General features: G+C 42.4%; 1 protein-coding gene across 1 annotated transcript in view; it reads right to left on the reverse strand.

The window, feature by feature from the left end:
- The window catches only part of MAN1A2 (mannosidase alpha class 1A member 2), a 133070-nt gene extending 119981 nt beyond the window's left edge, over positions 1-13089 (reverse strand). Inside the window, exon 1 of the mRNA XM_064644562.1 lies at positions 12318-13089. Within this exon, the coding sequence (XP_064500632.1) occupies positions 12318-12625 (308 nt within the window). The 5' untranslated portion in view covers positions 12626-13089. The remainder of the gene's footprint in view (positions 1-12317) is intronic.
- Between the last annotated feature and the right edge of the window lie 1556 nt (positions 13090-14645).

Here is a 14645-nt window from a genome sequence, read left to right on the forward strand (position 1 = left end):
TAAATAGCCTAACTGGTGAGGCTCTCTGCATGAGCCAGTAAATAACTGCTGTGTATCTCCTGTCTGAAGAACCTCTGTGCATGGTAGAAGATGCCAAACACTCACCCATGGCAATTTTAAAGACAGATTCTATTTCTGAAGATTAATGCTGTGGTAAAAGGTCATATCCTTGCAGCCACTGTCACGCATGGAAGTTAATATTAGCTGGAAGTTCTTCCCAACCCTAAAGTAAAGGTGCTGCAAAATTATGCACTCAGACTAGAAAATGGAAGCTTAATTCCCTCCCCTATAAATATTATGTCACCTTCAGTCATTATCATTCTGGATTCCAGAAAAAATAAATAACACAAAACATGGTATTTAAACTGGCTGTCAAAGCCAAATGTAGCTTCCTTTCTTGAGGATTTCTTCAGTTTTATGGAGGCTTTTATTCATTCTTTCTTCTGAGCAGCTACAGTTCAGTCATTATTAACGGGTTAAAAGAAGAAGAGGCATTATTAGCCATCCATCACCACAACATGTTTCAGTACCACACGTAGCCTTTGTGGGATAAAGGCTGGGGCAAAGGCTACTCGTGATCTGAAAACCAGCATGGCATAAAGGAATATAAGAAAAATTTCTGGGTTAGACTACAATCCAACGTCTACCCTTTCCTCCCCTCGCAGCTTTCCCATCTCCACATAGCACAGAAGATGGTGATGCTGTTTTAGAAGTCTTGGACTATAGAACCATTGGATAGCACTTGCCACCTTCACTGCCCTGTTTCCTTTTAATTGTTGAGCACTGAACTGAAAACAGTAGGGTCAAACTGCTAAAAATAAGTGAACAATTCTATACAAAGAAGAGGTAGAGCAGAAACTGAAAATAAAATACAAATCCAAAAACCATCTGCCACAAATGTTTTTTAACAGTTTGATGTAAATACAAGCCTTTCTAAATCTCAAAAGGCATTCTATTTTAAGCACTATTGAATACACTTGAAAGCTGGTAAGAACAAGGTTATGGCTGATGCAGTTTAAGGGAATTTTTCAAGACAGCTTGGAAGAATTCTACTCACAGTCTGTACAGGTTCCAGAATTTCTTCTCCTTAACAGAAGTCAGAAAGAAAAATGAATTTATTAAGTATCATATTTTGGAGTAATTTAATTTTTTATGCCTCTACATATTTTCTAGTTACTAAAACACTAGACAGTATTACATAGCTTGCTTTTTTTTTTTCCTAAAAATTCCATACTATGAATCCATGAAAGTTCAAAACCAACTTGCTAGAGAACCATAGAAAAGCAAGGAATTACAACTTACTCAAAAGTTACACACACCACTTTGGAGTTTGGGCTAGTTGCTAGTTTGTCTACCTGTTAATGTATGAAAGGAAGCTCCATGGATGTTTCCTTGGGTTTTTTTAGCTTTTGAACTCAAAAGGCACTTAACTTTTTCTAGGACCACCACCAACAAATTCTGGAGAATAAAAAATTTTGAATAAAATGAAATATCGGAATGGGTTAAACTATCTTGTGATGAGGATTGGTCAGGTGGCTTGTGTCAGCATCTAAACCTTCCAGCCCAAGCAAACGTGGCATTTTCTTTGCACTGCCTCAAGTTTCTTCTGCCAGTGCTCCTGCAGGTTACATTACCACTTGAAATGTCACATATTTCATTGAGCACAATGATTCAGGCACCTTGCCAAATTGACATGAATATGTCAAGCCTCATTTTTCTTTGTAATAGCAGTAGATTGGATGATCTAGTCCCACCATAGTGTGACGGCCAGATGCTATTCTGAGAAAATTATGTCTAAAAAGGGGAGACGGGGTGTCAAGCGAATGACTGAGCATAACCACAACAGCACAGCCATCGGAATAAAATTAGTACTCAAGTGATTTATAGAAACCAAAATAAACATATCAAAAGAGAACAGAGCAAAGCAAGGACCTGGGGGTCACATGGAGCAATGATAAAAATTCTGTTGTTTCACCAACACACTCAAGAACAAAGTCACCATTAGGCACTCACTTTTTGAGTGAATAAACTGTCTACCATTGCCAGCTTTGGCCAACAAGCAGCAGTCAAATGCTGCAATGCCAACACAGGGCTGAGTAGAAGTCTGTCAGAAAGATTCCAGGTTCTCTTCCATCACTGGTTTCTGCCATTGTTTTTCACATAAATACCAAGAATGATGGGGTGATGAGAGGGTTTATTGTTTGGTCTGGGGTGGGGACTTGGGTGGATTTCGGTGTTGTTTTTACAAAAGAGCTTCCTTTGGTTACCAGTACAACTTTGAATTATTCCCAATCATCATGTTCACTAATATAATTTCAAGAAAATGCTGAACCAAGTTCATACAGAAGTTACTTATAAAAACTTCCAGTAGAATATCGGTCACCTCATTAATCATTGGTTTTAAAGTTTCACATTCAAGTATTTAAGTGATAGCAGTGACAACTGATTATCCACTTCACCAAGCAGTTTATAGATATCACGTATACAGATAATATATCTGTAATATACAGATATATATATCTGTATATATACAGATAATATATCTGTATACGTGATATCTCTAGTATCCTTCCATGGGTATCAAACTCCCAAAATGAGAAAGTTCCCAGACATGACATAAAACTGAAAAAATTCTTAGTCATTAGGGTGACAGTTACTGAAGAGCAGTTAAGATCCATCCTCTGGCATGTGAAATAGTAACTCATTTCACATAGAAATAGGTGTAACATTCAAATTCTATTAACTTTTCACTGCACTGATCTCGACCAATTTAACAAGTATAACAATCAGCAGATCCAACTTAACTGTTTTTAAGTACCTAAATCAGTATTTTTAACAGTTCTGAGCAACAACCAGTTAAAATAATGTGCAAGACAGTGATAAAACTAAAGTTAATTTTTTTTAATTGTTAGCATTGTTTCTCATTTGTTTTGATTTTTATGTATTTATTGGAAAAGGGCTGTTTCAGAGACCCATTAATATTTCAATTGCCACGGATTCTACTATCTGTAGAAAATTTGAAAATCTGAATTTCTTGAATACCCTTTATAACATCAGAGCTCCATGAAACAGAAGAGCCCACTTAACCCTCTGCAGTCATTTCTTCTCCAGAACACTGTGCATTGCAATTCAGAATTCACTACATACAGCACTTAAAAACTTGGAGAACATTTTCAACTCGAACAGAAGCCAGTGACAGCAGAACAGATGCCTTTAGGAAACTAAGAATGTGTGATTATAGCACTGCTTGCATCATCTGCAATTATTAAGTTTAGAATTAAATAGTCATCACTGTTTCCAAGATAAACCTGATTAAGAGATTTAAAAGGTCACCAGAAACACAGTTCTTAGTCAAACTAGTTCACACTATCATTTTTTCAGGACAGAATTCTTTCTTTCTTTGGAAACAAAAAAAAAAGGGGGGGAGGAGAGGAATATTGTATCTTAACAAGGAAAATAACTTCCCTCTTCTCTAAGCATCCTTCCCTCTACTTTTGCCATCTCAAACAAGCCAAGAGAGTGGCAGGTGTTTTTCAAGTTCTATTTTTAAAGCACAGAGCAAATTTCATGTCACAAAAGTAATAAAAACAAACAGGAAGTTTGTGGTCCAGAAAGTCAGCTCTGGATTACGATTTTCTAAATATACTACAGAAAGGATGAAAGTATTCTCGAGCGAAAGCAGATCCCACAACTTGCATTGGAAAAACAGCAAATAGCACTCAAAATGCAACACGTTTATAAAGATAGCAACATATCCAGAAAAATCTGCTGAGGGAACAGCACATGCTGGAAGCTATTCTTACTAGCCAACAAACCTAAACCAAGTGTAGAACCCAGTATATTCAGCACAAGTTTATTTATCCAGCAGGATATTCAAAGCGAGAATACAGCAGATGTGATCCTCCCCTTCCCACTGAAGGATTTAAGGGACATACCAATCCCACAGACGGTACGTTTTTCTTACCCTTAGTGACCACATTCAGTTTGATCCAATAAAAAGTCAATTGGATTAGTCTGATTTACCACTGATGGTCACCTGCTCATAAATGGCCTGACTGTACACTTCAGACATTAAAACATGTCAGCAGGTCACAGAGAGATATGATAGCAAATTACTGAGAGGGAGAAACTACTTATGCAGCCTGTCTGTGAAAGCTCCAAATGCCTTGCTGGACTGCAAACAGTGCTAAAACTCAGCTGAGATGAATACCATCTTGCAAAAGTCTTCCAACTGCCTACTAGCATATAAAAAGCTGGAGCACATCTTCTATGAAGACAGGCTGAGAGTAGGGGTTGTTCAGTCTGGAGAAAGCTCCGTGGAAACCTTCTAGCAGCCTTCAAGTACCTAAAGGGGACCTACAAGAAAGCTGGAGAGAGAGATTTTTTACAAAGGCATGTAGTGATGGGACAAGGAAGAATGGCCTTAAACTGAAGAGGTTTATATTAGATGTTAGGAAGAAATTCTTTACTGTGAGGGTGTGAGGCACAGGTTGCCCAGAGCAGCTGTGGACTCGTCATCCCTGAAAGTGTTCAAGACCAAGTTGGACAGGGCTTTAAGGAACCTGGTCTAGTAGAAGATGTTCTTGCTCATGGCAGTGGGGTTGGAGCTAGATGATCTTTAAGGTTCCTTTGAACCTAAACCATTCTAGGATTCTATGAAAAGTGACATTTCTGCATCCTGGTGTTTACAGAGTTATCTCATTTAAGAGTTCCTAGAGCTTTATATAGCAAGAAAATACTTTCATCACATGCACTCCCTTAAAGCTGTAATTTTGCTCATGCCATACTGATCAGATTACATAATGTTAAGCCAAGTGAGAACCTCAAACTTGCTCTCTCAAATAGAATCATGGAAAATAGCTAGCTGTCCACTGTAAGCCACAATGGCAGTAACTGCAAGGAGCTGGGAAAGCATTTTAAAATCCTCTGGTGGTTTAAGAGGTGACTAGCAAGTAATAGAGCACATAAAACATTAATGAAACTAATGCTCAATACCACATGGAAGGTAATCCTCTTCATCAGTGTGCATCATAAGAGAATTTAAAAAGAAAAAAAGCAAGAGAGAATCGCAAATATGATTCAACATTTGGGCAAATAAGTCCTCTAAGAAGAACTAACACAGTCCTGTAGTTCAAACACCAATAGCCTTCCACTTTCTGTCCCAGTGTTTCCTACCACCTCAGTAACACACCTCATTGCTACTGCTGTCCCATAAAATCCAGCTCTTCCCTGCCACAGCATTAATCTCCAATCACCCCTCTCCAGCAATCAGTGAAGAACAGAGGACAAGTGATGTGGCTGGTTCAGAGTTACACTTGTGCAGACTGACTAACACAGACCAAGTATCACAAATGACTCTTGGGCTCACAGCTGTGATCCTTCCTTTAGCACTTATTTCGACAGGTCACCCTTTGCTGCTGAGAGATCCTAGAGGGAAGAATGAGGAATACAGAACAGCAAAGGGTCAGTAAGAGCTACAGGTAAACACACAGCATGTCCACAAACTTTGTTTGCTCTGGCAACAAGGCCAAAAAGACCTTTAAAAAGCAATGTCTAGCTGACATAATAATATTATAGGCCATTTATTAACCTATCTTCTAAGCTTTTTTTTTTTTTAATTTTAGAAACACCAGTGTACCTGGTGTTGTACTCAAAAAAACAAGAATGGAAGTTACCAGGGAAATTATCTCCCTTATTATTTAGTATTCGAAGATCTCAAACAATAACACAGAATCTCCAGATCTTAGAGTGAATGGATGAAGTTACATAATTTCCTCCGTACAGGACTCTAGACAACAAAGACAAAAGGAATCAAAATCCCACAAATTTTATGAGCAAACCTATGACAAGAACCTAGCAATCACCAAAACTTTTCCCAACATTCCTCCCCCCATGAATGAATGTATTCACTCTCAGTACAATAAAATAATAAAGCAAAATCTATGTGTTGAATTTGAAGACAAATATCCTAGGTCATATTGAGCAAATAAGAGAAAAACCATTAGATTGTAAATGCAGATACTTCAGAAAAGTTACAGTCATACAGGACATTTGAAACCCTCAGACTTTTTATTTCAAGGTTTGAGGCAGCAGGAAAAAAGATACTTATTTTTCCCTTTCTTGCCCTTACAGGCTTGTTGGCCTGTTGAACACTCCTCTCTCCACAAACAGCTAACTTGCAAGAGAACTCTGAATTTCAGTAATAAAGTGATAATCTTATTACTGAATTAAGACAGATGATAGCACTCACTTGAGCCTGCATCTGAAAATGAAGGGAAAAGAACAAATCCCACAAGCTATACCCAAACAGGTGTCCCCGAGTTCCCACTTTGTTAGCTGGAATAACTACTCTGAGGAACAGCTGCCTACCCACGAGACCAGTCTCTTCTCAACGTTGACAGCTGCAATAATGGAAGTGCAGAATGGTAAAATAAAAGCATTGACCATGTTTTTTAATTTTATGGGCTTTCTAGGGATGGACATAAGAAGAAAATAAAGGTATTACAAAATTTCTCCTCTTTGCCCATATTCAGTCTCAGTTCAGTTGTTATGAAAACATGTGCACATACCACACCTGTATGAAAAACTAATTACAAGTTTGGTGACGTTTGCTGTAAGGAAGCAAAAACCCATAACTCAGAACTAGCTGAGTAGGATCGAGATATTTGTATTTACTACAGGAAACTGAGAGGATCAAACAATGGGAGAACTCTTGTAGTGCACTATGCCCACAACTAGCCATGCTGCTTACTATTGCCTCCATTGCTACCATAATCAAGCAACCCACATTTATGCTAAAGTTCTTTTGAGATTTTAATCTACAAAACTACGAATGAACCAAATTGCTACTGCCTCCCACCCACTAGCTGGCGTAAGTCCAGCCAGCAGGCTTCCTGCAGTTTTCCCACGCCTGATTGTTTTCCAGCATGTAGACAAAGTATAGATCATGCAGAAAACCAACAAGTTAAAACTTTTTTTTTTTTAACTGAAAAGAGTAAGAACTGGAGAACACCAGCTCTTGACTCCCCTCTTTCATAATAGAGGCAATACTTTGACAAACTGGAGTACAGTAAAAGAACATGAAGAAAGCAGCGCTCTACACATGCTCTACTCTGTTCAGCAGATGGGGGAGAGGAGGGAGGACATCTAGACAGATGGTCTAGAATTTGCATTTTGTAATTCAAAATTGAAAGCACTTCTCAGCCTACAACATAATGCGTTAATTCCAGCAGAACCTCAGAAATAATACAAGAGGGCACCTCTCCCACTGCCCAGTGCAACTTCAGGACAAATCCCAATTGAGTTTAAGGGTATAAAGTGGGCACTCCAGAAGAAATCAAACTCCCATAAATCTTCAAGTACCAGCATCATCTCTCAAGTCCCTTCTCAAAATGGAGTCCAGAATGAAGAATTATATTTGTCTACTAAAAACTCCAGCTGAGAAAAGTCTCCCAATACAGAGGGCCAGTGCTCTTGCAGTAGTTTCAACAGTTGAAGACTGGTACCAGTCAGTTATGCCTACTTTGCCCTAGACATACAAGATATTTCTGACCCCTGAATTGGAACCTACTACTTGAGCTCCAGAGATGTAACCATGAGGACCCGTATCTCCTGCGTGTTGCACCCTAGAAAATCCTTGCTTCTAGATCAAGCATCTCAGCCTAAACTCAGTGCCCACACTTGAAAGAGACTGTGGGGAGTCTGCAATGAAAAACTGAATGGAGTAGGAGTTGGGGTGCAGACACCACAGCGGCTCCTGATTTTTCAGGGGAAAAAACAGGCTCGCTGAATCACAACAGCAAATACTGTTAATTACACTAATGAGCTGTGCCTAGAGTAAAGTTGGGAAAGGAAGAGCAAAGAGCATTACATACTTTTATGACAGAACACACTGATCCCAGTAACAGAGGTTAAATTATCTCCTCTGCCCACTTTTAGTATGGCTAATTAAGTCATACAGATAAGATAAAGGGATTCAAAAGAAGTATGTTAAGCTTTTCCTGCTTCTTTTTAAAAAATGCAGAATTTAAAAGAAAAAATTAAGACTGAAAGCTCCTCAGAATAATTTTTGTTATTTTCACCTCCTATGAGTTGACACAGGAGCTGCTACTGCCATAGAGACAACCACATATGGAGCAACAGAAGAAAGAGCACTTTTAGACTATTGCCATACAGTTGCTGACTCTCAACTGGTCATGTCAGACTGCTGAGCTTATATCTTTGCATCACATGGAAATCAATATTCCTTAGCTTTCCAGAAACAAAGTTGAAAGCATGATTTAAACTGATCTATACCTACTCACTCACAGAGGGTAAGGTAGTTGAGGTGGTCACTTCTATTAACAGCTCCTGCTATCAGCCTGATGACATGAGGGTTGGTGTTTTGTTTTTGTTTTTTAAGCACAGACAGAAAGTATGACTTCAGCAATACACAGGAATTTAGCAGCTGAAGATACAGCTTTGCAAATTCTGAAGGACTTAACTGTTGGCACAATAGTAGTCGAATTGCTGTTACAAAGTAGCTTTGTTGCTTTGAGCTCCTAAAGTTACATTATTCGTTGCCTCTAAGATTAATGCTCTTTTACCACAGAAATGATCTTAGTTTTTGTAAAGTAATATAAAGAGCAGCTGCTTGACACATCATTAAATAAACAAGTTCCCTCCATTTTTGTATTGCAGATAATCCTGTTTTCAAAAAATCTGAGAAATCAAGGAGATTACAGGGCATCTGCATTCTCACTCATTTACATTAGATGCCAAGATGCCATAAGAATGTTTTGATTTGGTTCCTGAGCTATCTTTTAGGCCTGGTATGGAAGAATAAAATACCTAAGACATCTGAAAAGTAACTGGGTAGTAAGAAACCCCTTAAGAAGTTTGGGAGAAGTGACAGTTATCTAAAGCTGTGTAACAAATTTTGAGTGACACTCAAGTTAGTTTGGCAAGATGTATCTTTAAAACCATGCAGCTCTAATTCCAGAATCTCTGCAATATCCTATTTGAAATGGAGAGAAATTCATCTTCAAGAAATTAAATTTATTTTTTAAAAGTGTGTGTATGCACATATCTTCCTAAATCCTGGACTAGTCTTTTCCACTCTCCCTCCCCTCAGAGGCAAAATTTTGTGGTGCATCTTTCCAACATTACTAACTCATTCCCCATGCACTATGCTGCACATGAAGAGTTTACCGATGAAATGAGCAGCTGAAAATGATCATCACCTTGCAATACAGCCCTCCCATTTCCCAAAATATAAATTGCAGTTTTACTCCAGATTTTAACCATCTCCTTACATGAAATGTCTTTTTCTTTGGATGATAGGCAAGGACACTGTAATTCTTGAATAAATATTTAAGAACATCAGGAAGGGAGCAGGGTTCCCCCCCGCCTCCTGCCTTTTTCTGCCTGGAAGGGAAAACAAAAAAAGGGACGGGAGCAGTAAGGAAAACAGTTTAATGGAAGATGTAAAGTTAATGTCAGCAAGGGGTAACCACTGTAACAATAATAATAAAAGCACTCAAGAATGTCAAGGGTGCCCAAGGGAGAAGGTGGGAAAGCAATGCAAGGAATACAGAAAAGGTCCTGTGGGAACCATTGTTTGTACACCCAACACTAAAGCATAGCTGCACGACAACTTTCTACCTACAGCATTGCTATATTTTGCTAGAAGATAGAAACAAAATTATTTTCCAACAGCCTACAAAGCTAAAAATTTGAGTACGGCAAAATGTGCATTAAATTATTATAGCCTATATACCAAGGGAGCAGCATTTTAATATGAGCACTTTATCATTTGATAGAGGTCAATACTGGCATTCACAGAAGAAACACTTTTTTTTAGTGACTAAATCAAAACACCTGTCATTTCATGATCAAGTGTATGCTTCATATGAATGACCTTTGATCTGATTACCTAAGTCCCTCAATTTCTGGAAATACAACTTGTCAATCCATCCTCACACTGCACATCTTAGACTGCATCCTCCTTCGTACTCAGGGTAGGTTAACTTCTCTTGATCTTTTGTACCATAACTCCTCTGCACTACCCAAAAACCAACACTTATAGAGTTGACGCATGACTTTGCTCCTTGACAGCAGGCAGAACAAAATTTTCCATCCCAAACAGATATAACAAGTAATCTAGAACTCACCACCAAGACCCTATACTTCCTCAAAATACCATCTATCAATGTCCCTGCAACCCAGGAGCAAGAACTCGATAAAGAAAATGGCAACAAGTGTTTTCCATTATGGAAAGCAGCCACCACATCAGCTCCAAGCTAGGAAATAGCTTGTTGATAAGACTGTATGGTAATCAGCCAAACAGGTTGTTTTGAAAGTATAGCACGTAACCCTGCTTCACAATGCATTTTGTGGCATTCACACAAGGGTCTTACAAGCAGGTTAAGCAGGCAGGCTTTTAAAGCAGTTAAGATATGCCTAGAGTAATCTAGTGGTTTGCAGGGCTAAAACAACAGGAACAATATCTATTCTTGCTCAAATAACAATTCAAAACGTGGCCATAAAAAAAAAAAAAAAAGAACATGACAGGGAAATTTTGAATGGAGGGCAAGGTACACACAGTTACAGCAATAGAGGAACAGTAGGAGAGGTGACTGATGACAGGATAACCACTTCGCTTAAGAACATATCCCAAACAACCAAAAATGCATTTAGTTCCAACAGTTTTAAGTTACTGCTTATCTACACATGACAGACAAAAACGTACGTACTTCATTACTAAAGCTGTGGCCTCAGTAATTACACTTCAAGAAGGAACCTGTAAAGGACCCACATGAAATATCACTATCAACTAACTCCTTTTTCTACAGCCCATCTACTGAGCAACACAAGGTACAACAGTCACAGCTGGAGTTTTGAAAATTCCTGAACTCTCTTTTTGTTTCATCTGTCCCATATTTTAGAAACTGATTTTGACTGAATGTGCAACAGGAACCAGGGAAGCTAAGAAATAACATCAGGAAAAAAAAAACACACACAGCGAAACAAGAGAACTTCAAAGGCATATTAGAGACTGTCTAAACTTATCCTTAATGCAACATTTAACCACATCAGCAATTAACATCATAGACAAAATAAGTACTTGTTAAATATTAAGTATCCATGCCCTTTCAGATAGCGAGAAAGGGCTCATGTAAGTGGCCTAAGGCATCCGACAGCAAAGATGCCTTAAGGAAAAATACCACAGTATTTAGGTATTCTTTATAACTCATAACAGATTAATAAAAAGAGGTCAATTAAAACCTCTCCTTTTAATCTAGCACAAATAACCTTTAAATAATACTTACGTAAAAAAGATACGTTTTAAACTGTTCTCAAAGGAACATTACCAACATAAGTAACCTTTCTTCAAATTTCACTGTATTACTAATTTGAGTATGGAAGAGCAGATCTTTTATCACCCATCATCATATTTTAGCACATGTTTGACAGTGAAGAGAGATCTGTCAGCCTCACTATGATCTAGGCACTAGGGCAGGATTTAAGCAATTAAAGTATGTTAGAAGTAAGCACACTGTATAACCATAATTTAAGGGGGTTTTATCTCCATTTTGAACGCTTTACTTCACATGACCCAGCCTTGAGCATTTAGAGGCTTACACCACACAAAGCTTTAGGTGGCCCCCAAAAAGCTATCAACAGTATGACATAAAACCTTGATACTCTTATCTTATCTCCAAGTTCTTTACAATGGCAAATACAATTAAGGCAACTCAACAACCGGCAACTTCAATTATCTGGAATAACATAATTACAAGTGAGTTTAAGGGCCAGAAAAAGGCAATTGTGCCATATGCACTAGTTCCGTGTCCTGCTCATCAGAGGCTGACAGCCTCTGGATCACAGCATGCAGTCTTTGTCAGATCAAAGTTCTTGCACACTATTCAGCAACAAGCAGCTGTTTTGAGTAAGCACATAATAGCTACAGAAGAGATGCAGCAGTTTTTCAGTCACTTACACTGTCTCCACAAACGCCATAACTTAACCCCCTTCTCTCCATGACTGATGCAGGGAATTGGCCAGGGTGAGAAAATAAATCAGTCACTGGAGGACAGCTCATATTTATCCTCCCAGCTCTCGCTCGCCAGAAGGCTAAATTCACACTGGGAAAGAAAACATGGAGCCACAGCTACATGTGGCAGCTGGAGGACACCAGGCTAGCGCTCAGAAGTTGATGCACGTTGGGAAGACACGAGGACGTCGGAGAGAGGAGGAACAGCAGTACGGGAAGGACCTATTTTAAGGGATCTCCCTCTCCCCAGTCCCGCTCCCTCGCCGGCGAGCAAGGTACCTACCTGTGCCGGTGCTCGTCGTGCCCCTGCCCGTGGATGAGGAAGCCGCCGAGGTTCTTGCCCCCTTTGCTGGTGTCCACGTGGGGAATGAGCACATCCTCTAAGCCCAGGTCAAAGCGCTTGTGCTTCGAGGAGTCGGGGAGGAAGAAGAACGCCCCGAAGCACAGGGTGATGAAGGCACTAAGAATAAGGAGCAGGATAAATTTTTCGGAGAGTCTCAAGGTAGCCCTGTGGTGCGGGAAGGCGGAGGCCCCCAGGTTGAGCGGGGGCAGCCTCCGCCCGGAGAGCGGCAGCAGGGCGGGAGTGGTCATCCTTGCGCTAGCGACCACCCGGCGGGGCACGGCTCATCCCCTCAGCCCCCGGGGAGGGCGGCCCCGGCCCGGCTCGGGGGCTGCGGGCGGCTGCACCATCCTCCACGCCGAGGGAAGGGAGGGCAGGGGGGAGGCCGGGCCGCCCCGACGGCCCCCGCGGGGGCTCGGGCCGAGGCGCGGCCGCCCCAGTACCTGAGCGCCTCCCTCCCTCCCTCCCTCCCTGGCCGCGGGGCCGGCCGGGCCCGAGCGGGCGACTCCGGTCAGCGGCACTGCCCGCGCTCCGCGACCGCGGGGCTGCGGGACGAGCGGCAGCGGGCGGTCGGGGGCCCGGCCTGGCACGCGGCGTCGCTTCGCCCGCGTCCCCTTGCCCGGGCCGGGCGGAGGCGCATCCCCTTGGCCGCGCCGGGGTCCCGCTGCGAAGACCGCCGGGAGCGGCCGCCGCGCCCGTCCCGCTCCGGACCCTCTGCCCGCCCCTCGCTGCGCCTGCGCGGCGGCGGCGGGCGGCGCACGCGCGCGGGGCGCGGGCGGGGCCCCGAGGGGGCGGGGCAGGGAAGGGGGAGGGGCCTCAGCGCGGCCCCCGCGGGATGCGGCGCCGGTACCGGAGCGCGTGGGGGGCGGGCGGAGACACCGCGGGGGGTCCGGGAAACACCCCACACACACGGAGCCGCGGGAGAGGGTCCAATGGGGGGCCACGAGGATGCTGGGGGGACTGGAGCGTCTCTCCTACGGGGAGAGACTGCAGGAGCAGGGCCTGTTTAGTCCAGAGAAGACTCAGAGGGGATCTCATCAATGCATATAAATATCTTAAAGGCGGGTGCCGCGGGGATGGTGCCAGACTCTTTTCAGTGGTGCCCAGCGACAGGACAAGGAATAATGGCCATAAACTAAAATGCAAGAAGTTTCACCTGAACATGAGGAAGAACTTCTTTACACTGAGGGTGGCACAGCACTGGAACAGGCTGCCCAGGGAGGTTGTGGAGTCTCCCTCTCTGGAGGCATTCAAAACCCACCTGGATGCGTTCCTGTGCTATTATTTGCATCTAGTAACCTGCTCTAGGTGACCCTGCCTTGGAAGGGGGTATGGACTAGGTGATCTCCAGAGGTCCCTTCCAACCCTAAGGATGCTATGATTCTGTGATTTGCCCCAGCACAGGGCCTCATAGTCACCCTGGGCACCCTGGGAGACAAGGCCCTGAGTAGGAGTGACATTTTCTGTGGTACATCCTGAGGGAGCTGCACAGAGACCTGAGGGGAGCACAGGTAAGACAGACTTGGAGGCATCAGGCTTTGCACCTCAGGTGAGCTTGTTCTGGTTTACTTAGGGGCTGAGCACACTGCCCAGGGCAGCTGTCCTGGGGCAGCCGAGGGTCCACCACAGATAGTCATAGAATCATAGAGTGGTTTCAGTTGGAAACGACCTTAAAGATCATCTATTTCTAACCCCTCTGCCATGGGCAGGGACACCTTCCACTAGACTCCAGGTTGCTCAGAGTCCTATCCAACCTGGCCTTGAACACTTCCAGGGTGTTCTCTCTCACAACTTCTCTGGCACAAATAGTGCCAGGTCTCATGGCTTCAACTCTTGGAGCCATCCTGCTCCCTGAGCCACTTCAAACCTAACCTGTGGGAATATTCAGGCAGAAGTGTGTTGAGAAGGGTTGCAGATAAAGTGATAGACAGAAAGCATACCTGAATTGCCCTTTACAAATATTAAACGTAGCTGTTTTACCCTGGTCAGCCATGTTTTGCTGCCTGCATTCCCCCACAAGGCAGGGCTCCCCATTCAGTACATGGTTTAATAAAAAAGCAAAAGGAAAAGTGAAGAAAAGGCATGGACAAGGTAGCTGCAGGAACCAGATTCAGAGGAGTTCACATAACAAAAGCAGGTCCATAAGTTTGGGAGACAAGTTACACCTGAAGCTCTTTTCAAAGTAGGGTGTTTTCCACGTTTTAAAGATTTTACAACATCACTGGAGACTCAGGTACTCCCAGATTATGGAGAGCAGAGCGTGTTCAGCAA

This window comes from Pseudopipra pipra, chromosome 2 (genome assembly GCF_036250125.1).
Source record: "Pseudopipra pipra isolate bDixPip1 chromosome 2, bDixPip1.hap1, whole genome shotgun sequence".
Classification (NCBI taxonomy): domain Eukaryota; kingdom Metazoa; phylum Chordata; class Aves; order Passeriformes; family Pipridae; genus Pseudopipra; species Pseudopipra pipra.